General features: G+C 40.7%; 2 protein-coding genes across 2 annotated transcripts in view; both read right to left on the bottom strand.

Moving 5' to 3' along the window:
* Window positions 1-2,046: 2,046 nt before the first annotated feature.
* Window positions 2,047-2,934, bottom strand: LOC135072943 (histidine-rich glycoprotein-like). The gene has a single exon (XM_063966955.1). It carries the CDS (start codon window positions 2,919-2,921, stop codon window positions 2,184-2,186), a length of 738 nt encoding a protein of 245 aa, XP_063823025.1. The 5' UTR covers window positions 2,922-2,934; the 3' UTR covers window positions 2,047-2,183.
* Window positions 2,935-6,635: 3,701 nt separating this feature from the next.
* The window catches only part of LOC135072561 (E3 ubiquitin-protein ligase HECTD1), a 49,332-nt gene continuing 31,271 nt past the window's right edge, over window positions 6,636-24,696 (bottom strand). Inside the window, exons 26-46 of the mRNA XM_063966520.1 lie at window positions 23,634-23,793; window positions 19,629-19,767; window positions 19,380-19,549; window positions 18,692-18,826; window positions 17,824-17,934; window positions 17,626-17,738; window positions 17,407-17,542; window positions 17,201-17,326; window positions 16,501-16,687; window positions 15,697-15,955; window positions 15,441-15,520; window positions 14,262-14,451; window positions 13,347-13,487; window positions 12,907-13,030; window positions 12,379-12,574; window positions 10,919-11,043; window positions 10,717-10,832; window positions 10,248-10,461; window positions 9,387-9,628; window positions 8,621-8,765; window positions 6,636-7,658 (exon numbers count right to left, since the gene is read on the bottom strand). Coding sequence (XP_063822590.1) covers window positions 7,521-7,658; window positions 8,621-8,765; window positions 9,387-9,628; window positions 10,248-10,461; window positions 10,717-10,832; window positions 10,919-11,043; window positions 12,379-12,574; window positions 12,907-13,030; window positions 13,347-13,487; window positions 14,262-14,451; window positions 15,441-15,520; window positions 15,697-15,955; window positions 16,501-16,687; window positions 17,201-17,326; window positions 17,407-17,542; window positions 17,626-17,738; window positions 17,824-17,934; window positions 18,692-18,826; window positions 19,380-19,549; window positions 19,629-19,767; window positions 23,634-23,793 — 3,247 coding nt within the window. The 3' untranslated portion in view covers window positions 6,636-7,520. The remainder of the gene's footprint in view (window positions 7,659-8,620; window positions 8,766-9,386; window positions 9,629-10,247; window positions 10,462-10,716; window positions 10,833-10,918; window positions 11,044-12,378; window positions 12,575-12,906; window positions 13,031-13,346; window positions 13,488-14,261; window positions 14,452-15,440; window positions 15,521-15,696; window positions 15,956-16,500; window positions 16,688-17,200; window positions 17,327-17,406; window positions 17,543-17,625; window positions 17,739-17,823; window positions 17,935-18,691; window positions 18,827-19,379; window positions 19,550-19,628; window positions 19,768-23,633; window positions 23,794-24,696) is intronic.

The raw sequence follows: 24,696 nt of genomic DNA on the forward strand, positions 1-24,696 counted from the left end.
TTTTTAGTCTCTTTTATTTGAAATATGGAAATTGTTTTTATCTCAGGTTTCATTAAATCTAATATTTTAAGTTACAAAAAGTAGGCATTCCGTTAGTCAAAAGGTTGCTCCACTCACCTTCAAAATGCTACTGAAAATAATACCTTTTAATTTTACAGCACAGTGATTTTTTGTATAGTTTGTGTAACCTACAAAGAGTAAATAACTGTTAATCTGAAATGGTTGAAGTATTTTCATGAATAATATTTGTACTTACTTAATGTTAAACTGTGAATGTACGCGTCCTTTAGTTAATATACGCAATAATTCAGCTCCACGAAATACCATAAGCCGATGGTATCGAGCAGTTAATGTTCCCTTTTGATTACTGATGAATAAACAATATAAAGTTGGTGTAACAGTTGGAAACACCAGCTGAAGTAACTTCGGAATCGAGGAGTTGTCCTCGCGCAGATTGTTTCTCAAGGGAACCGCAGGTAAATTCGTAACAATAATAACTGTGATAACAGTTTTGCTACTCTCCAATGTTACCGGATCTGTGAAATGTAGAAACAACTATGAAAGGCAGTTACACTTTGCACTCTTAACTTAACTTTAATGTGATTATCGAGGAATTAACTAACTCTATATAACATCAGTTTATAGAAGTAAGTAAATAATTTTACCTACTTAAGTTTTTATCAGCAATCATTAGTACCGAACTGTACCTACACAAAGCTAATTTTATTTTATAGGAAGCGCATGGCGTCGAGCCAAGTGTGAAGCTCTTCCCTGCTAAAGTGCAATACTCATTCGTTGCCGTCCTCGTTCGTTTACAACTGAAACCGCATATACAGCTAAACGTGTAAGAATTTGTGGAATAAAAGCCGACATTACACGCACTGTACGCAAAATTAAACCCACTTTAGTTTCCCAAAACGCTGTGAACAAAATGTTTTACGGGCGATATGGGGTTAGGATAGTTTGTGAAATTTCTTGTAGGTAGAGCTAATTCACATAATTCAAAATCTCTATTCAATCGCTTTGCTCAGATAGAAGTCCTTTTCTTGATAAGGTAGGGACCTATGTTTCAGCTCAACTAATTTTGAAATCATAACTTCATAATAAGTAATTAAGTAATTATTAACATACCATCACAATTTTCTGGATTATTATTTTATAAGTTTTAGTTCTTTTTCTTTCCAAGTTATCGCGTGTACTGTACCGACCATAATTCTACATTTTATGAGCCGCCATATCTGTCGGACATGGCTCAACGAACATCGAATATTTAAAGCTGCGGATGCGAAGCGGATTCATCTTTCACAATATTGAAGCTGCAGGTTGATTCAGACTCCTACGTCATAACTAAAGTAAAAAAAATCTTGATTTCTTTGGTACTACATGAATTAATTTTATTTGTTTAATTTTTAACCACTTGCCAAGACTACATTAAGTAGGTACCTCTTACGTGCAAGAGTATTATTTATCTAGCTAATTACCTCTTACTTATTCACATTATGTTCATCAAAAATGAACGCTACAACTACTACAACATGCTGATTGGTCTAATTCTGCATTTTAACTAACATTAAATGAAAATTGGAAATTTTCACAAAAGGTCGGTAAAAAGCAATCATACTTTACAAAGTAGAGCCGTTATTTTAACAAAGCAGAGACGGAGATAATATCCGCACGTATGTTTCGGACAGCACAATAAAACGTTTAATGCGGTGCACTATCGCTGTCCATTGAGAAACGTTATCAATTTGAGTTCGACTGCAAGTGTTTTCTATAGAAATCGGTCGATTGCAACCACGACTAATTCGTTGCCCACTAAAATGTAGGCCATTCTCGGGTACCGTCTAGTTTCTCAACGGCAAGTTACTTATCGGTCGGGAGCCGTTGCCAACTAACCACCGCCAACTATTTTATGTAACTTTGTTGTCGAAACGTGACGTGAAATTGATAAGTTTGTTTTTGCACCTCTAATTGCCCAGAAAATGCCGGCTTTTTTGGAATCGACTTTGAATTGCTCAGATGCTTTAAGTAAATTAAACAAAAATCCTTTGTCAATATTTTTTTAATAACAACATCACTTTCAACGAAAACTTAACACATTGTGCTTAATTAGAAAACCTAGAGAAACTAGATAATAAGGACTAATTAATTTGGTTCTAATCGTATATGCTGGCATCAATAGTTTAGTGTCCCTTCTTGTGACCCCAGTGCTTGTGGTCCTCATGACCGCCCTTCTTGCCATGGTCATGATGATGATGGTGATGCTCATGGTGGCCGCCCTCATCGTGGTGGCCTTTGTGGTCGTGATGGTGTCCTCCCTTCTCGTGGTGTCCGCCCTTGCCGTGTTCATGATGATGGTGGCCATGGTGCTTGTGTCCCTTGTGGTGACCGCCGCCCTTCTTGTGACCATGTTCTTCGTGATGACCACCGTGATGCTCATGATGACCGCCGTCATGATGGTGATCATGGAAGTGCTTCTCCTTCTTGAACTCGTCGTGCTTGTGGACACCGTGGTGACCCTTGGTGGAGTGGCCTTTGTGATAATGTCCCTCCTCATGGTGGCCATGCCCTTTGTGGCCCTTCTCGCCGTGGTGGTGCTCGTGGTGGTGGCCATCATCGTGGTGGTGGTGTTTCTTGTGGCCGCCGTGCTCATCGTGGTGTCCCTTGTGTCCTTCATGATGGTGGTGTCCCTTCTTGCCGTGTTCGTGGTGGTGGTGGCCCTTGTAGCCTTTGTGTCCCTTCTCCCCGTGGTCATGGTGGTGATGGTGGTGGTGCTCGTGGCCGCCGCCCTTGTCCCACTTGCCGCCGTGGTGGCTGGCGGCCTCCTCCAGGTCCGCACTGCGCTTCTCCCGCGGCACCTCCCGGCAGCTGACGTAGGCCAGCGCCGCCACTGCGACGCAACATAAAAGCAAAGCCCTCATATTTGCACTGAACCAGCTGACTGACTGATGTCTGTCTTAGTGACCACAAAGTTTTTATACTAAATGCTGTTTTGTTTTGCATTGTATGAAAATTGTGTAAATGATCAAGGTTGCTGCTATGTTCAGGCGCAGATCTAGTAGTTGCGCAGCGTCCCGGCTCGGTGTCTCAACAAAGTCAAAGAAACCAGAGCATAAGTAAGAAATATCTACCTACTCGAATACTTTCTACCCGAAAGGTATTAGATAGGTGCATAATTGAACCGTTTTACTCGCTGTGTTCGCTATTATTGCTTTTTTTATAGTTAATAGTAATATAAGAATAACTTTTGTATGCCTACCTAGCTATTTGTCCATCTCATCTAATACCAACTAAGGTAGGCTCCAAAATTATTTTATCAATCAACGACTTTAGAGGCAATAGCTATTAAAGATCGAGCGTTTGGTGTAGTGGTTCACTACTATGCCGAAAGGTCCCGGGTGCGATTCCCGGCCGGGCAGAAATTGAAATGATGGATTTTAATTTCTGTGACGAGTCTGGATGTTACCATGTTATAATGTGTATGTATTTCAAAAGTATATTATTACAAGTAGTTCCGAATCAGTTAAGCTAGCACCCATAACACAAGCATACAAGTTGCTTACTTTGAGGCTATCTGACGCTGATGCTCTGTAAAAAAGGGATTTTGTGATATTATGAGCCAATGAAAGTGAACTACTATGTAGATAGGTAATGTAGTTTCTATGGAATAACGTAAAAATTAGGTTAGCTATTTTCTCTTCTACTTAACTCAAAGTTGTTGCTACGAGCAGTCTGCCCCTTTTGAAAATTGGGTGTGCTCTAAAGGTTCGACCAAACCAACGCGTGCAGCCCGCGTGCACGATGGCCATGGTGATCCTGCTGATTTCTACTGCTTGTTTTACAAAACCACACCCTGTATTACTGATACTGAACAGAAATTAGTAAAAAAGAATGTCCTAAAATTTTCTTTTTTAATTTTGTGTATTTTATTTTATCGATAATAATCTGTTAACACACCACTAATTTATCGTAACACATGCACATCACTTGTTGGTGATGGCGACTGAGACTTTCTATTTTTAAATATCTACTACAGCAATCTATCGTTTTTTAAATTATTTTTGGCACTATTGCAAAAAAGCTGACGCCCACTAGGTTTATTATTCTAATTAACCTGCGAGACAAAATTGGTTTATTCTAATTAGTACCGCAAAACCAAATTTACTAAAAACTTAGGCTCAGTTGCACCACCTATAACGATAACTGGTGTTTTTTGTATGGAGTTTGACAGATTTATGACGTTTTTCAAAGTAAAATGGTGCAACCCAGCCTTAGTGTGCTTTTTATAAGGGAGTCTCTGGTTTATACTGTTCGCTACTTTAATCTCTGTGAATATGGCAAGGATACAAAGTAACACCCTGTATTTAGCAAAAATAAAGCAGGTGTTATATTTGTTCGTGCAAATACATGTAAGTATAGTCCAGTCATTATAGTAAGTTCACCTCGGAATTCGAGATACCCAGCTGTAAGTCTGTAAATACGTGTATATTGACACCCTAAAAGTTGTCTCAAAACCTACATATGGTAGGGTGTAAGCAACTATTAAATTTCAAGGTCAACGGTCACAAAAATCGGTTTTTTGCGCTTTTTTTAGAAATATCTCATTTCCTATGGGTTTTTTGCTATTTGTATTTATTATCAATATTGTAGAATACTAAATTCTCTACAAATTTTGTTTAAAAACTTTTTTTATACGGTGAACCGTTTTCGAGATAGAGGGCGGAGAGCGCGCGGTCACTGCATCACTTCAGGTCTACTTAAGCGGTTTAGATTTTTCATACAAAAGGATTATCCGCTAATTCCTGTGGGAATTTCGGGAATTCCTTGTTGTAACTAAGCTTTGAGTTTACTAAGGTACCTACATGCCAAATTTCAAGCGTCTAACTTCCGTTAAGCGTTTAGATTTTTCATAAAAAAGGATTTTCCCGCTAATTCCTGTTCCCGTGGGAATTCCTAAGTATACTATAACCTGCCCAGGTGTATGAAGAATAATTGTACCAAGTTTCGTTAAAATCCGTCGAGTAGTTTTTGTTTCTATAAGGAACATACAGACGGACAGAATTCTATACATGAAATATATTTTCAAAATAACTATCAGGGGGTGATTAGTGATCGATACTGATGCCAAAAATGCAATCAGTAAAATTTTTGTCTGTCTGTCTGTCCGTCTGTATGTTCCTTATAGAAACAAAAACTACTCGACGGATTTTAACGAAACTTGGTACAATTATTCTTCATACACCTGGGCAGGTTATAGTTTACTTAGGAATTCCCACGGGAACAGGAATTAGCGGGAAAATCCTTTTGTATGAAAAATCTAAACGCTTAACGGAAGTTAGACGCTTGTACTTTGGCATGTAGGTACCTTAGTAAACTTAAAGCTTATTTACAACAAGTAATTACCGAAATTCCCACGGGAATTAGCGGGAAAATCCTTTTGTATGAAAAACCTAAACCGCTTAAGTTGACCTGAAGTGATGCAGTGACCGCGCGCTCTCCGCCCTCTATCTCGAAAACGGTTCACCGTATAAAAAATTTTTTTAACAAAATTTGTAGAGAATTTAGTATTCTACAATATTGATAATAAATACAAATAGCAAAAAACCCATAGGAAATGAGATATTTCTAAAAAAAGCGCAAAAAACCGATTTTTGTGACCGTTGACCTTGAAATTTAATAGTTGCTTACACCCTACCATATGTAGGTTTTGAGACAACTTTTAGGGTGTCAATATACAAGTATTTACAGACTTACAGCTGGGTATCTCGAATTCCGAGATTCTTACCTAATTTAAGCTTAAATGACTGGACTAGTAGACGAAACTAAGTGGTTTACCAGTTGGGTGGTAAAAAAACTATTTGTACAAGGAAACGTTGCGTCCTGAACCTTCTGTCTGCATTTTTCTATGCTTTAGGCAAGGTCTATTGAGGGACATTGAAATCGTAATAGAAATAAAACTATGATATTTTTTCACTTATTTTATTGATACAATCCTCAACAACAAAGTATAAGAGCACTACAGGATGCTTTATTATTGTTAATAAAATTACATTAAATACCTATTAAACTAAAATATATTTTAATTCGTACAATATTTCATACAGTAAATCACAATCAACTTTAAGTTGACGAAATTATTCAACTAAAGGAACATAGCTAAATATCATCCACACAATGCGTAAGTGTTTCACACTCTGAAGTTAAGTTGGTAGAATTTGATTTACGACGATCACATTTTTTTTTAAATTCCGTTACCAAATGAATTTATTTAAGGATATTTGATTCTTCCCTTGTCGTAAGATGATGGCTGTATAACAAAAAATATATTTTATTTAGTAGGCCTACTTAATTATTAACTCTAGTTAAAAGGTAACGCCTTGAATGCCGTTATAAAAAAGGTGAAATAGGCCACTTGCAATAAATTCTCACGAGAAGAAACATAAAAAATATCATTTTTCAGCCGGCAAAGAAATGAGTCGCGTGCATACCTAGGCAGAAAAAGAAAATAATTAAAGGTATATAGAGATAGAAAGACATTATAATTATAAAATACCTAAGATACACAAACTTATCCCCTGGTACGTGCAAAAATTATGAATAAACAACTTAATACATTAGTAAAAAAAACTTCAGAGTTGTTAACATCTTCATGTAATTTTATTTTTGTAAGCATTCACTTCATTCCGTTATTGATGTCTATCAGACGATGATCTTTGCTTTTCCTTGATAAGTTAAAATATATTTAAACTAAGTAGTTGTTTAACAAAACAATTCATAATTTTATCTCAAGTTTTATTAATATTGTCTCTGGATTTTGAATTTAAAAATACGATAGTTATGGAAGAATAAATCCTTATCTTCTACTTACGCTAACGCGTCAGAGCGCAGTTAAGAGCTTCAGAAAAGCTGCAAGATTTTTAATTTCTAAGCCAGAAACGGAGATAAAAATTTGAATTTAGTATCATTTAATTTACAATATAATTTGAAATTGGACAAAACAACATTATAATTTGAAAAATATTATTACACGAAATAATCACACTTCACAGAGATCTAATAGAAAGCGAACTTTCTGTAACCAAAATAATACAAGCCTCTTTACCAACCTTCCTGAATAGAGATTAGATTTCCAGATTCAGAATTACAAATACATACATAAAACATATTAATATCTTAACAATCATCGCAGCAAGCTCTTCACATAAGTGTCTTTTTACTTACTACATCTATGGTTATATTCCAGTATAGTTTTCAAAGTTAGTTAAATGACAAAATATTTTTATCAACCTGTCACCAATTGTACCGATACATCTCAGTCTATTTTTGTCACTTTTGTAATAGCAGTTTCAAAATATTAGCTCAAAACGTGCAGTATTGTATCCGAACAAAAAAATTTCAACACTATGTATGACAGTGGCATTATGCAGCCTCATGTCAAATAACATTTTTACGTGCGAATACTAAAGAATTATCACCAACGCTAGATTATAATGATGTAGCTAGATTATATCAGCTAGTATCTAGTTAAGATGGAAGCCACGCTCGTTGGTCGCAGCCAGCAGCCTTTCGCGAAGCACCTCCTTGCAGGAGTATTCGGGCAGCTTCAAGTAATGCACGCACGTGTTGACTGAGGGGTAAGACCCATCTCCGGCGTCAACCTGCAAGTATACATTTTACGTTAAAATTCTCCATAGTTATAGTACACACAGTTAACTAAATGGGCAGCTTTATTTGAACGGGTTGGAACGGGCTCTCCTGAGAGATAGAGGCGAAGTGGGGGGAGAAAGAGAGTAAAACAGGAGGATAGCATTAATGTGACCGGCGACAAACTGGAAAATCAGTGTGTTGACATTTTATATAAATAGGTGCGCAACCGGCCTGGTTGCGCATTATTGTTTAGAAAATCAAAATCGACTGAATCAGTTTCCCAGAAAATTGTTGTTCTGTTGAAGCCTAATTTCCAACCTCGAAAATAGAAAATATTATAGAATAATGTAATAATATTATGGAATGTCAAAACGTCAAAAAATACCCTCAGTCTAAAATCGATCCTCAGTGCCCCGCCTAATCCTGTTTATAGATCGTGTCATCCACGAAGACGCACCCCACTAATTTTTGGTCGAGGGAAGCGCGGGGTGCGGGTAGTTTGATCCGAGCAATCCGTGCATCATTATTGTAGTGTGCGAGTGCACTCATGGATAATATAGCGTCTACCGCACTCAAACATTAAAGGGACAATTGCCACCTCTCGTTCCCACCGCTACAACTCCTGTGTAGCCAGAATCTACAGCTTCACCGCCAATAAAAATACAACCAGTGAAGGTCAAGTTTGTCCCGGGGGAAAGTTAAACTGTCATTGGACCCGCAACGAAATTAATCAGAAGAACATAGGAGGAGTTCGAAGTTAAGGTTCGACTTCCCTCCTTTGCAAAGCGGATGACAGGTGACAAACTAAGGTTTAGTAACCTTTATGAAAAGATATGCACCACGGACAATAAACATCAATTAAAGGGGCCTATCTTATTAGCTATTGCCTATTGGCTACCTGCATTCAAGCATTAGCGGAAGAATGGTAGGGCGCGTCTTCGTAGATGACACGATGTATAATAGTGTTGCTTACCTTCCGCACGACGGTGAGGCGCGGGTGCAGGTTGGCGAGCCCGCCGGGCGGCAGGCTGCTGCAGCCCGTCGCGAACTGCAGGAACGCCTTGCGCTCGCGCACCGACATCTCCACCAGCACGTCCACCAGGCGCAGGAAGCCCGGGCTGTTTGACACAACCAGAAAATTTATTACTTTTGTTATAAGCCCAGAAAAGACATTTAGGGATCCTGCAGATAACTCTTTATTATTACGGCAAGTTTCACAAATTGTCAAGCGGTTCCAGTTTCTGTTAATAACACGGAAAAGTTAGCAGCAAATATTAGTAACGATTGCATCATTATCTTTTTTAAGGCAGCGGTCGCGGCTGAAGCGAATGACGCTGCCTAGTTGTTAAATTTTAAATCAATTAACATTTTCATTTACGATTGATTTGTAAAACTATGTGGAATTCTTCTTTCCAATCTAAAGACGTCAACTAAAATGACCGATCGGACGATATTGCGCTGCCGGCATCTAGAAGTCACTGGTTTTAAATACTCAATTACGCGCTAAAATGAAAATGTGTATGTGTGTTGCGACATACCTGTGAAAATGTATACAGAGTGGAAACGATAAGTGATCTCACTCGATTATTTCTAAACTATACAAGATATTGAAAAACTGGTTACTGATCCTGAAAGTGCTTCGAGAGTTCTTTCAAACGGTTTCAATAATAGGTTAAAGAATAAACTGGAATTACCCGGTAGTTGAAGTCGCGAGCGGCTGCTAGTAAATAAATGAATACCTGTCGCGCGTGTAGCCCAGCTTGGGCTCGGTGTACTGCAGCAGGTGGTCGCGCGTCCACACGGGCCCGCGCTCGCCGCAGACCAGCAGGCGCAGCTCGGGCGGCGAGAAGGCGCGCAGGCGGCGCGGCGGGAACACGGCGCCGAAGCCGCGCCGGAACGCGCCCGTCTGCCGCCGCACGCCCTCGCGCACCACCCAGCGCGCGCTGGCTTCGGCGTATGCGCGAGCGTTGTGCGCGCCCACCTGGTCACCATGAGAACATTGTTAAAACACTACCGGAACGTACCCGAACATCTCTAGTTTCGCGCATATTATACACCACAAGCGCATCTACTAGCAAAAACTTAAATTGTTAGCTCTAATTAGCTGTTACTTCTTTTTGTGAAACCGGTTTCAAACTGGTTTCAAACTGGTTGCGTCTGTGTGGTCTCTCAACGGAATCTATGGCAGAAACTTAGATGCAACTCAAGTAACTAGAAGTTGCAGTTTCGTTGCAATTGCGTTTCACCGTGTGTTCTGGGCCTTACTCTAACCATCATCTCCTCTCGCTCGCTCATTGTCGATAAATGAGTTATTGATACTTCGTTTCAGCTTGATGACGTCCACTGCTGGACAAAAGCCTCCCCCAAGGATTTCCATAACAACCGGTCCTGCGCTACCCGCATTCAGTTACTTCCCGCGACCTTCACCAGGTCGTCAATTCACCTAGTGGGAAGCCTGTTCACACTACGTTTTCCGGCCCGTGGAATGGACATACCTCCGACTTAGCAAGCAATATTCCTCTCTCTCCTAACACAGGTTGTCTGCTGTACAGAAGCTCATCAAGCTGAGGTAAAAGTATTTGGCTAGGGCCTGTAGTTACCTCGATGTGCTCGCCGCTGTCGCAGAGCGGCTGCACGGAGACGGCGGGGTCGGCGTGCGCGGCCACGTGCGTCATGGTGAGTGCCAGCTGCTCGAACGTGGCTCCCTCTACCGTGAGCGCGGCCGCGCGCTCCGCCTTCTCCAAGTCGCTGAGCGACGCGTCGCGCGATATCACCTCGTACTCCTCGGCAGCGGCCAACACGTTTTGCAGGAACCTGGAAGTTTTAATCATAAATATCGGTGGTTCAGGGCTGTTTTTTCAATCGTCGGATTACTTATAACTGAAGAATAAGTTTGGCACATTGACAGTTTCAGTGTGGAAAATATGTCAAAATGACAAGTTTATTCTTCAGTCAAAAGATATCTGACGATTGAAAAATCGGCCTATAATGGCTGAGAAGATTATAGAGTTATAATTCAATTAGAAGATGGTAAAATATTTCTACTAGGAATAATTCAGGAAAGTTTACCTATATCTAATCGGATCAACTTCTTCCAGATGTTCAGTCGTTAATTCTTCTCCACACATTATTCGTAGGAAAGGTTCTGACAGCGGCAAATCTACAAGCCGTCCATCTTGAAGGACCTGTAAAGAAAAACACGTAATTACTTGTAACGTTCAATTAAAAAATATTATTATGTATTGAAATTGTTAGATGTTTAGATACGTACCTTTGCTAGAAATACTCCTAGGAACCAGAAATATTTGCAAACTTTATCACAGATAGCAGAGTCTTGAGGAAGCGGTGCCGGGAAGAGACCTCCGGCACGCGTCACGTAATAACCTGGTGGTTTTTCTGTAACAAACAAATCGATGTAAGATACAATGTTTTATTCTTTGAAGTTATCATGGTGTGGTGTTAATTTATTATCTGAGAATATACTGAGAATTTACTGAATATACTGACTTGAGGTCACATTTTTCACGTCACGAAGACGTGAAAAATGTGACCTCAAGTCAATTCACGCACTGTCAGCTTTTGATATACGGTTTTATTGCACAAACTATTAATAATCCTGTTAACCCCTCAAGTAGGTCTAGGTTAGGTTAGGCTAGGCATAAGAGGGGCTAGGCATACTTCTCACCTGCGCGGCAGGTCTCGTCAACTCGGCAGGCCTGTCGGGCAACCCGTAACCCACAATTGAGTGGGCCGGGGGCCGTCGAGACATTTGCCAGGGCCACGATGCAGGGGACATCTTTAAAAACCCCCCCAGGTGGGGGCTGGCGGGGCGTTTGCCCGGGCCCATTCTTTGGAGGGCCGCTCTCGGTACTTCTCTGATCAGCAGAGCTGACCGAGCAGCGGCATAAAGCAGACCGTAACCCGCTACGGCGGGCCGGGGGTCCTGTTGTACCAGGGCCGCGAGGAGAAAACCTCTATAAAAAACATCTGGAGGAGGGGATTGGGGGTTCCCGAGCGAGCCTCTAGCCTGAGGCGGTGCTGCGGACGAATGTCCAACCAGGACAATAACTCGCGGCTCCGTTTCGTTGGGCTCTGGTGGAAACCGTCGGGTTTTAGTGGGTAGGCCCCGCCTTTAGTGGGTAGGCGGGGAGAGTCCCACATAACCCACTGGCCGTCCCCATAGACCAGTGGGTATGCGCAAAGCATTTCCCGACGAAAAAAAAAGGCTAGGCATAAGAAGTAAACTTAAGGTTTAGTACGGGACTATTCCCACCTCTCGTTCCCAACACTGCAACTCCTGTGTAGCCAGGATCTACAGATTGACCGCCACAAAAACCCAACCAATGAAGGTCAAGTTTGTCCCGGGGGAAAGTTAAACTGTCATTGGACCCGCAACGAAATTAATCAGAAGAACATAAGAGGAATTCGAAATTGAGGTTCGACTTCCCTCCATTGCAAAGCGGATGACAGGTGACAAACAAAGGTTTAAAACCTTTAAGAAAAGATTATGCACCACGGACAATAAATTAAATTAAGGGGGCCTATCTTATGAGCAATTAGCAACTACCTGCCAATAATATTTTTCACAAAATCGCTTAAAAGCACGGAAATTTTTCCTTGTCGCGACAAGATCGGTGTAATAAATTGCGGAAACAGATGTATGTTGTATTGAATTAAGCATTATATCACGTTCATGTTTCCAAAGATCACACTTAAGGTTTAGTAGTGTACCGTCGGGCAGCGCCAGGTGGTGCGGCGCGGCGTCGTCGCCGGGCGAGGCGTCGTGCAGCCACAGCCCGAGCTCGGCGCGCTGCAGCTCGGCCGCCACGAGCGCGTAGAACTCCAGCGTGGGACCGAGCCCCGTGCCTTCCTCGCCCGCGAACTCAACCTCCAGCACCGACTTGCGGCCCGCGTGCACTTTCATCACCTGAGATAAGATACGCGTCACTTAAGATCAATACGAAAAAATGATTACTTGCCTAACGCGTTTTAGAATAATAATATTTTCCGCATGGATGGCTGACAAAATTGACTGATTTTCTACCGCCGCTGTCTTTCAGGACCAGCCGATAATTATGTTCTTCCAAAGTGGCGATAGGGCAAGCTATATTAGCCAATACTTCAGATTTTTAGTGACGATAATTAAGAAAAACAATTTTCACCATTTTTATTGATACAGTGACGACACAAGTATTTAATGAGTTGTCAAAATATAAAAATACGTATCTACAAACATGAAATATCAAATGAAAATCTAACCTGCATTGCTGAACGCAGTAAGTCGGGGTTGCGCGGTATGCGCACGCGCTCGTGTCGCAAACGGCCCATGCGGAACTCCGTGGCTTCCAGCTCAGCGCGTCGCGGTGAAACAGTGTTGCCCGCTCTAAAACCAAATTATTGGTAAAATAAGATGATATTCAAATGTTTAAGGCTGGGTTGCACCATCTTACTTTAAATTTGACAAAAGTAAAAAAATCTGACAAACTCCATACAAAAAACACCAGTTAATGTCATAGTTACGGTCAAAATTAGGTGGTGCAACTCAGCCTCATTATCACCATCAATCCCTAATTTTTAAGTGACCACAATTAAAAAACAAAATACCTTTTATGTGTTACCAAAGGGGTCATTTAAAAATTAGGGATTGATGGTGAAAACGGGCATTAATCTTTTTGATTATTGTTATGTTAAATAACTACCTTTGCCTGTCGAGTGCGCGTTCACGCTGCGCTTGGAGCCACACGATGGTGCGGGAGGTGCCGAAAGCGGTGCACGCGAAGAACATCTGACGCGTCTCCAGCGGGAACAGGAATGGGCACCAGTCGTTCAGTTGCTGGCACCTGATGACATAGAATCATTTTATTGATAGCATTTACCAAGTGAGATCGAGATATTTACGGGAACTGTATAACCACAGTTTTCGGATTTTTGTCTAGGTTTTTAGATTTCGAGATGTTTTTTCCAGGGATTGCAATTAATAATTTACTGTTTATATCAAACTAGTGACCCGCCTTGGCTTCGCACGGGTGCTAAGTATAAACCTTCCTCTTGAATCACTATATTTATTAAAAAAACCTAATCAACATCCATTGCGTAGTTTTAAAGATCTAAGCATACATAAGACTGTCCCTATGTATGCTTAGATCTTTAAAAACAGCTAACAGCGCTGTACAGACAGCGAAAAGCGAATTTGTTTTATACAATTATGTTGAATCTCTTTGACACTCTGTCCCTTTCACTTTTACAGTGTTTCTCAGTTATCTATATATACACCGTGTTACTTTGCATTCTTGCCATATTCACAGAGATAGTAACACCCTGTATAAAAGAAAGTCGTGTTAGTTACTCCACTTATAACTCAAGAACGGCTGAACCGATTTAGCTGAAAATGGTCAGGGAGGTAGTTTAGAGCCAGGAGAAGGACATAGGATACTTTTTATCCCGTTCGAAATAAAAAAAAAGTCTGCTTATTTATTGTCATTAAGGCGGAACAAAGTTTGCCGGGTCAGCTAGTAGAACATAAAACTAGACTGGGTAATTCGAGTAAAAATATATAGGCAGTGTATTTGGTTGAAAATGCAAATCTACTTAATAACAGTTTGTAGACCACTGACCAGTGAGGCGTAGCGGCGGCGGCCAGGGTCAACGGTTCCTGAAGCTGCTGATGCAGCTTGTTGGTGAGCTTGGTGGACACGAAGGGCTCGGGCGGCAGCGCCGGCGCCGCGGCTCGCAGGCGCCGCAGCACGCGCACGCAACACGTCGCCATCGCGCCTTCCGCACCCTCCACGCCCGCTACACCACGCTCTGCGCAAAAAACAATGGTTAGTGTGATGTACTACTACACAAATAAAGAGTGTGCGCTATGGCAACACTGACTAGTACGGCGCGGTGGGGTGTCAGTCGTAGTCGGACCGCCACACAGGACAGACGTCAAGCCTTGGGCAGACCAAACGCGGGGCAGTAACAACGCAGTTTGAATGCGGGCCCGCGCAAGTTGTAATACAAGAAACTCTTTGAAGTATGCCACACCAACATTGAACGCAGGCCCGCGCTCCAACCGCGCCGCACTGCAACTGCCGAAATACAAACGAGGCGGCGCGGGTGCGGGACAGAAGCAGCGCGAACGCGGGCCCGCGCTGTTGTATTACTATGGCGGCCATATTAGCATGACACACCGGACGCAGGGCGGTAGCAGCGCGTTGGAAGCGGTTTTCGAATATTAATTTAATTTTTTGACAACCGCCCTCGTTGCAACTGCTCTGAAACTGCGCTGCTTACAGTGTGCCTCAGCCGCGCTGCATCTGACCCGCACTGCTTCTGACCTGTGTTTGGTCTGTGGGAGCCTTCAGTGCTTGCACTAGCTTACACAGTGAACATATACCAGTGTTTTATTTAAGACAAAACAGTTAATAACATGACGACATAAAAGGTCATCCATAAATTACGTCACACGTTAAGCGGGCAAAGGGGGTCGATGAATTCGACGTTGTGTAACATTCTAAGGACTGATTTTTTCATCGTGGGGATAACTTTTAACTGAAGAATAAGTTTGACACATTGTCAGTTTTAGTGTCAAAATGACAAGTTTATTCTTCAGTTTGATATTTGCCGATTGAAAAATCAGCCCTAAATGTCGTAACGTCACAGGTAAGGAATTTACGCGAGTTAAGTTTTCGAAAAGATAAGTTTTTCAAGCAACTTTAAATTTTTAATGCAGTTATCACATTTATGTTTCATAAGCACTAAGTAACTAATAATAAGATGGAAAAACCCTACTATTTTTCTAAACTTACCAGGATCGCAAGGTTCATCATCTTCGCTGTCACTTGATGACGCGAATGTCTCCATGCCTTCCATCTCCTTGTAAGTTAGACTGAAATAGAAGTATTTTATTATTCATACTTTTCAACACAGAAGTGAGTAAAAATCTCTCTTCTCTTCCTCTGACATTCAAACTACACTAACCCACGAACGTGATGACTGCCAGTTACACGGCAGGTAAGTAGAGTTAAAGTATTAAGCTGAAGATGTAGCAATTTGATTACTTACGTGTAAGTTGTGTCGCGATGCGTGTCATGGGCCGGTAGCCGCGCATTCAGCGCTAACACAGCGCGGTACAGCGTCCAGGAAGGCCTCTCCAGCGGCATGGAAGCGCCGCCAGCGCTTAGCACCAGCCGCAACGCGGGAAGACGGGATGCGCTACCGGTCGCTCCACTTTCGATTGCATTTCCATTGCCGTTGGTAGCGGCAGCGGCGGGCTCGGAAACCTCTTCGGCGTCAGAATCCTCGTTCAGAGGGATATCGAGATCTATGTGAATGATGAACAATATTATTACCATTTGTCCTTTGATTTTCTGTCTCAAGGTGCTCTATCACGATATCTATGTCTCGAAAATTTGCCCTTTAGCTTTCAATCTGCTACAGGGTGCCAGTTGCTTTAACTACATTTCAAAATTACTATTTATATCAATCCTCAATATGATAGAAAAATTTAGCTTAAATATAATAAAACTTTAAAAATAACCTAGTCTAGTCACGGGACTATTCCCACCTCTCTTACCCACCGCTGCAACTCCTGTGTACCCAGGATCTACAGCTTGACCACCAATAAAAACCCAACCAATGAAGGTTAAGTTTGTCCCGGTGGAAAGTTAAACTGTCATTGGACCCGCAACGAAATTAATCAGAAGAACATGGGAGGACTTCGAAGTTAAGGTTCGACTTCCCTCCGTTGCAAAGCGGATGACAGGTGTGACAAACAAAGGTTTAGTAACCTTTATGATAACCTAGTCTAGTCAATAGAAAATGTACACTCATAAAACAAATCATTATCAAATCAATAAGATTACTCACCAACAGTCTGGTTAAGATTAGTGCGGCCGGGCCTCGGGTCGAACGCAGGTATGAGCGCCGAGAACTGCCTCTTGAGCACGAAGTCATCGTCCCAGGGCCGGCGCGGCCGCAAGCCGTGCCCGCCGCCGCCGCCGCGGACCGCCTCTAACGCTTCCTCTTCCATAAGTGATAGTAGGTTACGGGATACCTACAACGGAATTTCATGTTAGTCTTATCTTAGTCTAGGCGCAGACCACCGACTTTTAGTTGGCCGGTAGTTGGGTCAAGCTGTAGATCAGTATGGAGATTATATGAAAGTGCGCATATTACACCGATTCGGTATCGGCCCATTCTTCATACAAATCGGGCCCAACTATCGGCCAACTAAAAGTTGATAGTCTGCGCCTAGGCTTACGGTTTAAGAAAATTTATTTCTCAAAAACAGAAAATACATTCACTTAAATTGAGAAACACTGGTTAGTAAATTATTATTTATTATACACGGAGCGGATTAATGTTAGCTTTTAACAATATTAAAATCATACATTTTAACAAGTTTAAGTTTTGAACTTAAAGACGATACCAGTCACGGTCTATCACGCTTTAAAATAATGTTTAAAATGACTCACTTTTATTGGAACTCGAAGCGAAACGACAAATTGGACGTGTAGTGTAATACGTGTATCAGTAAGAAATGGACGAAGAACAATAAAATACTTACGACTTCTTGATAAGTAGGTTCATTCTCCTTGTCACTATCAAGAGCGTCGTCACCTTCGTCGTCGTCTTCCAACTCAGTAAGGAGCGCTGGAGCGCGACACGATTCAAGGAAATCTTCTAAAGATACCTGAAAAAGATTTTTGGTATTATTAGATAATTCTAATTGGGTGCCAAAATCGTTTTTAAAAAGTTATAAGTCGTTGTTACCTGTTCACTCTCACTAGATGTGGAAGTAAGAGAAAGTGTGAGAGCGTTCTGGGCGTTCGGTGCCAATGAAGGATAGCTTTGTGCAGCAGACAGGAGCCCGCCGGGGAAGTTGCTTGACAAAGCCAGTCGTACCAAACTGAAACAAGGCCACATACACTTATTTTCTCATTTTTATCAAGCTAAGTTAATAAGGTGTCCAAAACAGTTTTATAAACATACCTAGGAAACAAGCTGGTGGAGTGGTTAGGCCTAGAAGCACGCTGCGGATCTCTGCCGCGGCCAACACCCGAGCCTCGTCCCACGCCCAGCGATTCTAACAGTCGAGTAGCACCCTAGAAGACAAAAATCATGTTAACGCGGTCAATACATTTTTTGATTATCGTAAAATAAAAGAGGCCTAGGAAATGTTATCATTACCTGTTGAGTTAAATCAGGTTCACTAGCACTCATAGTACCGGAGCCAGCGCTAGACTGACTATCTTTCTTGTGGTCGCCATATTGCCTCTCGCCGCTCTCGTTGTCCTCACACTACGACAATAAAACAGGCAACATTTAAAAACCTCCATTTGCTTTTACTTTGTCAAAACTCAATACCTAGTAAGAGAGAATCTAAAGTAAAACTTGTTTCCTAATGCCAAAAATATGCCGCATATATTGGTATGCAGTTCAATACTTTTTATTACTTTATTTAAATTGTAATGCCACAAAAAGCTGTTTCATTAGCCCTGAATGTACTAGAGTTGTTAAAATAAAAAGAGAATCTAACATTTAAATTCAAATTCATTTATTTGCACAGAAACATTTAACATCTCTATTCAATGATGTTACTGCAGTCTGTATAAATTAAACCATAACTTGTTATATGGAGTGTCTCTCTCACGAACCTCGTACGCACGCCTACTCGGAAGCCACCACTACAATCACGTACCCACGCCCGCTCCAAGTTCGTACTTACACCCGCTCGAAGATCGTACTTAGATCTTCTCATCCTACGGTTTCTCGCAACGCGCATGTGTTTACGCGCATCGTTAGCGAAGAACAGGGGAGGTACCCTTGAAGCCAGTCGTCGCTTGCTCAAACAGAGCGAGCCCCAGTCTGGGGCAGAGCCGCGAAAGAATGTCTAGGCCATCTAGCTCGGACAATAACTCGCAGGTTTTAGTGAGTAGGCCCTGCCCGTCTGCCAGGGGAGAGTCTCACATAACTAACTGGTTCCCCCAGGCCAGTGGGTATGCAATTTCATGCATTTCCTGACGAAAAAAAACGGTTGCTTTCACACATTACGCACCTGTATGTGCAGACGGTTGGCGTTGTTGCGCAGCGTGTGCAGCAACGAAGCGGGCAGCGCCAGCAGCTCGCTGGACAGCAGCGCGTTGGCGCTGTTGCGCACGGCGTCGCCCTCGCTGTTGCGCGCCTCGTTCTCCTGCGCACAACCACGCTTAGCACACGCACACAACGAGCTGTTACGTTACAGTGGAACACGCCAATGTCACGTGATTATTATTATTTTTTCATACAGGTATTTGCCACCACCAATCAATTGACGTACTTTTGAAAACTGTCAAAACGAGATTCTCCCGTAGATTTTGTATGTCAATACTAGCCAGTGACGTCACTATTTTGTCAACTCAATTAAACTTTTTTCAATTACAATACAAACAATAAAATCTTAATTTACAGGTTATTTAAAATTAATTAAGTTTTTAAGGAATGAAGTGCCTTTTAAAAAAAGTTGTGCTATTATTGGGAAGTGGTGACAAATACCCAATTTTATCAAATCATTGTAACACGATCTTACACGGAAGTTTCTTTTAATGGAAAACCGTTGACTTTATATTTTTAGTTACATTTGAAGTGAAAAAAATAGCTTGCCCAAATCTAGGGCAAGTAATTTTAATTTGTTATTAACAATAATTAAATTATTAAAAATCATTCATCTTGTAAATATTTAACAACTTTTATTCTTTTTTACTGACCTCTTGCGCATTAGTTTCAGGGACTGGTTCTTTAGCAGGATACGGTTTGGTGATGTCTGTGATGCTGGTCGGCCCCATCTCCATGTTAGTAAACGAAGTATTGCCGAGTTCCGACATACAGTTGTTGCCTTCTGCTCCAAGGGTTAGCGACTCCACTATTGTTGCTAGATCTTAGAAAAAAGATGCACATGTCAACTAAAATAATGTATCATGAAAGCTGTGTCACAGAAAAGCTTTAATTTGTCTTACCAGTGTTGATATGGTGTGTAGAATTATTGATAGCAGAGAGATCAGTGGCGTGCATACGTGGCCGAGTCATGTTGCTCGCCATCTCTTCGCCCGAAATGTTGTCCGCGGATGACGCTTGTTCCGTCGACGCCACAGACACCTTGAGTAATTTGTACATTATTAATACCGATTTCGGCGAACGGAAGAGCGATGAGCGTCATCCTTCTCTTAATTAAAGGACATTGTCAGAAATCGCCTAAAAACCGCCCAAAAACATTAACCCATCATAATTATTTTCTAATTTTTTTAATACATTAAGCACCCTTTCATTCTAATGGACACTTAAGCATTGAAAAATTAAATAAATAAGTCTTTTAACGTTTATTCTATAATACTATTACAACTTCCGGACGTTTTGGTGCGTGGCATGGTCTAAAACCTATCAAGTTCCATAATTTTTGCCGATAAAATCTGTACGAGGCATTACCGTACTTTATTGCTGGGAGTCCATGGTATAGTGATGTTCCTGCGGCCATCATAGACAATAAAATATCGATTTTGAAAATAAAATAAATCGATTACACTGCTTTGAAGACTAGATTTGCGTTAAAAGCTAAAAAGATATTGACACTATTACAAGAAGCTATTTAAAGTGTCCAACTGGTCGAAGGTCGTAAATAAAATAAAAATAATTAGGACCATAAACTGATATTCATGGTATCATAACTGTAAAAGTGTCAGAATCCGATGTTGAATCCAATGCCAGTTGAAGTGAGAGAAACATAATATATCAACCTAGTATAGTTGCCAGTCTCTCATAATCTATGCCAATGAGGGTTTTCGCGATTGAAAAATCCGCCAGATGGCAATACGTAGACGTGAGGTCTAAATGCTGCATGATTGGTTATTTTTGACATGACATTGACAGATATGTCAAAATCCACCAATCATGCAGCATTTTCGCGATTGAAAAATCTCGCGGATTTTTCAATCGCGAAAACCCTCATTCATAGCACATGTATAATAATAGACCAAATGAACTTTTATAGATTGTGAAAGAGAAGATAAAGATTTTATTAAAATCTTGCAACGAGGTAGTTTTTCAGTAGAAACCAGGATTGGATAATCGCTACAGGCAAGTATCAGAACATTTTATAAATATTTTTAATCGATTATATCCTTGTGAATCGTTTTAATAAATTGTCATTTTACTTTTTCAATTAAAACTTTTTCAATCCCTAGTCTTGTCAAACTGTCATAATGTCAACAAATTATAAATGTCACGTCAGTTGACTCAATTTCAGTCTTCTGTGCGTTTATTGTATTTTTATTTCAATGAAATAGTGCTAAAGGGTTAGTACTAAAAGTGAAAGCCTTTTTTCAGAAAGAAAACCAATGTGGTGCCCTTATTATTCATACTGTTTGAAAGTTACAAGTCAGTGATACAGAGTTGCCGCCATTATAACTACGTGGTGATACCATACCAAAGAAGAAGTTTTCCTAAACACTTGTGTTATTTTTATATGTGACCAAATAAAAAGGATTAATTCTACTGCTCAAATGGAATAACTTGTCCCAAGAGACCGAATATAAAAAAAAAACCTCTCCATAGAAATTATCACCATCACGAGGATGTGAATTTTTTTGAGAATTTGATATTGGTCCTGAAAGAAAAGTAGTTGTATTTCAGTAGTAGAATCAACCCTTCTTGTTTCATCAGCAAGAGTAACTATAAAAACGCCCTGTAGGTAGGTATTATTAAGCTGAAGAGTTTGTTTAGTGTCAAAGACTGTCACACAGTGTAACTTAAATTGGCATTATATTATGATAATGAACATAAAAACTTAAATATTTGTTAATATTTTTTCTATTTATTTATTTTCCCAAAGCTTCACAGTGACAGCTGAAACAGCAATACTGTTGTAAAACTAAACTTAGAACAAACTATTACAAATATTTTACAAATTAAAATAAAACCGCATGTTGCTTTACTTTCTCGTATAGGTAATAAATGTAATTAATGGCTAGATTATTAATGTTACTTTGTTACCCTCAATAGTGAGGAGATCTTATAAAATGGTAACCCTGATTTTCATTGTCATTCAAGTGCTCTTTCTTCGCATAGGCTTCTGTGATTTGGCCAAGGGCCACACACATTGCGATAACATTATGCGACATTGATTTGACAGCAGCGGAGTGAAGTCTTGCGACTATGCAAAATGATACCCTGTAATCGTAGCGCATATAGACATAGACGGGGCGGGGCACATAGCTCGTAGAGCTGATGGCCGCTGGGACAGGAAAGTTCTTGAGTGGCGACCACGAGCCGAAAGACGTAGCGTGGGCAGGCCTCCCACTAGGTGGACCGACGATCTGGTGAAGGTCGCGGGAGGTGCCTGTATGCGAGCGGTGCAGGATCGGTCTTCGTGGAAATCCTTGGGGGAGGCCTTTGTCCAGCAGTGGACGTCTTTTCGGCTGAAACGAACGAACGAACGATACGTATTACCACTATTTACCGGACATTACTATTTATTGTATACTCGCCGGATTACACGTAGGAGCACGCGCGTTACAGCTTCGGCCTTGCATTATTATAAGATCTTGTTCCGCCATTTTTCGAACTTCCTCCGTGAGGATATCCACGCCGAATTCTATGATGAGCCTATCAAAAGTCATATTCTGCAATGTCAAAATTAATTTGCCGAAATTCGCCGAGCCAGCTATGTCAAATAATATTATTAGGTGTCAAACAGGATACGTTCAGAAATTAATATTACGATTTTAAAGATAAGACGGACAACTTTTTATTGACGAAGTTGCTGGGACAGCTAGAAACTATTTTTTTCCGGCACTTTAAGAAAATAATAAATGAATGAAAACGCAGCGTGGGACGTCCACCCACAAGGTGGACCGACGACCTGATAAAGGTAGCGGGAAGGCGCTGGATGCAGGCCGCTACCAACCGTGCGATGTGGAAGTCATTGGGGGAGGCCTATGTTCAGCAGTGGACGTCCTGTGGCTGAAATGATGATGATGATGATGAAATTAATGAAAATGACAAATCTTCGAACGTGGATAATACCATGCCAAAGTAATCATATAATTTTGGCACCTTAATAACTATTGCCGTTTTTGTTGTAAAAATCATGCAGCGCTACTTGCGGATATTATTAGAAAGAAAACTATGTAGGCTCTAGATCTGAAGCCGCTTTAACGAACACGAAGTGCTCATCCAATGCGGCGTATTTTCTTCCAGTCTTTAGTCAGGACTTTAGTCGAATTAAAACCCCAGTTGAACGTGATATAGCCGCAAGACTTCGTTCCGGTGTCGACCGAATGTTATCACGATGTATGTGGCCCAGGGGTTACTGTAGCCGCTAAGGTTTGAAACTTCTTGCTTAAAATATTGTAGTCTTTGGCATAGACTACGACGGTAGTCATGGAGATAGGAGTTTGTTATCTCGTGTCAGATGTAAATGGTGAAAAGAAAACCCATGATTCGTGTTATTTTTATGCAATATGTAGGTATTTTATAAAAGTGGAACCCCGAGTGATCTCCAAAACCCATTCTATTAATACGATTCGGCTTCGATATCTATAATACAATAGGAGTTTATTTCATGTGTCAGATGACAAGGGTGAAAACAACCTACGATTCATGTTGTTTATTTACGTGCAATATGTGGGCATATTATAAAAGTGGAATGCCGAGTTGTATTTCTAAAACTTGTTCTATTATTTTATACTAGGTATTTGGCTGCGACTCGGCGTGACGACAATACAAAACATTTTTCGCGAATCGGTGTTCATACATTCACACAATACATTAGACGCCATGTTGTCATAAATGACATATTATAAAATCGCTGTGATTTAATATTCTTAATCATTAATTTTATGGCAAGTGTCCATCAGGAATCATTGTTCTTACACACAGAATCGTATTATTTCGCTTTCGGGTAGTAATATGTCAAAATTGTTGGTTCTTGGGCGAACAATGTATGGAGAACGAACATTGTCCTTTACCTGTTGGTCAACAGCTGTGGCATCAGGAAGACTTGGAGTAGAATGGCTTTTGCGACTGTGACGCGCGCCTTCTCCGCTACTCGTGCCACCACTGACAACTTTCAGATCGAACTTTCCTTCAGCACCCATGCGGTATGAGTTACGGCCTCCATGATCCCACCTAGTGATAAAGAATACAACCATAACGATAAAGAGATTTGTCATTGAGCCATGTAGTTCGTGACGCTAATTAAGCTTGATTTTGAGACAAGGAATTTCTTGAGCAAATCTATAATTACCACATTACGTATTTTGAGTTTTTCTCAGGTGTCGGTTTTATGACAAAATCAAATATTTCGTGGAAACGTCATTTTGGGCAACAGAAATCAAAATCTCAAATTCTGAAAATATAAACTAATAACAAAAATAACTTGCAGAAACCATCACTGTAACATCATAGAACACGTTGGTTACGTGACATTAGCAAAACAATGTGCTCTTAGGGCGCCTTTAACTTTTGTCGAATAGAGCAGCGCGGAGGCAACGCAAGCGCGCTTTGTAGAAGAAGAAAAAGGACAGCAACGTACAAAACAAGAGCGTACATACAGGGTGGAAACGTTAAGTGATCTCACTCGATTATTTCTAAACTATACAAGATATCGAAAAACTGATTACTGATTCTGAAAGTGCTTCACAAGATCTTTCAAACGGTACCAATAATAGGTTACAGAATAAACTGGATCTATCCGAAAATTCAATGTTTATAACTTCCATACATTTAGTAAACCACATAATATTAAAAACTATGCAAGATATTCAAAAACTGGTTACTGATCCTGAAAGTGCTTTACGAGCTCTATCCAACGTTACCAATAATAGGTTACAAAATAAACTGGATCCATTGGAAAATTCAATGTTTCCAGCTTCCATACATTTAGTACAGCCACAGTCATAGCACTCATGTCTTGTTAATATTATAGCAAGTAAAGCCTAAAACCAATGTTTTCCACGAATAATTTTAAATAAGAATGCAATTTACGAGTTCATTTAAAGTGTTTATTATTTAATAAAAAAATTCATACTT

Source organism: Ostrinia nubilalis, chromosome 6, assembly GCF_963855985.1.
Source record: "Ostrinia nubilalis chromosome 6, ilOstNubi1.1, whole genome shotgun sequence".
NCBI classification, from domain to species: Eukaryota; Metazoa; Arthropoda; class Insecta; order Lepidoptera; family Crambidae; genus Ostrinia; species Ostrinia nubilalis.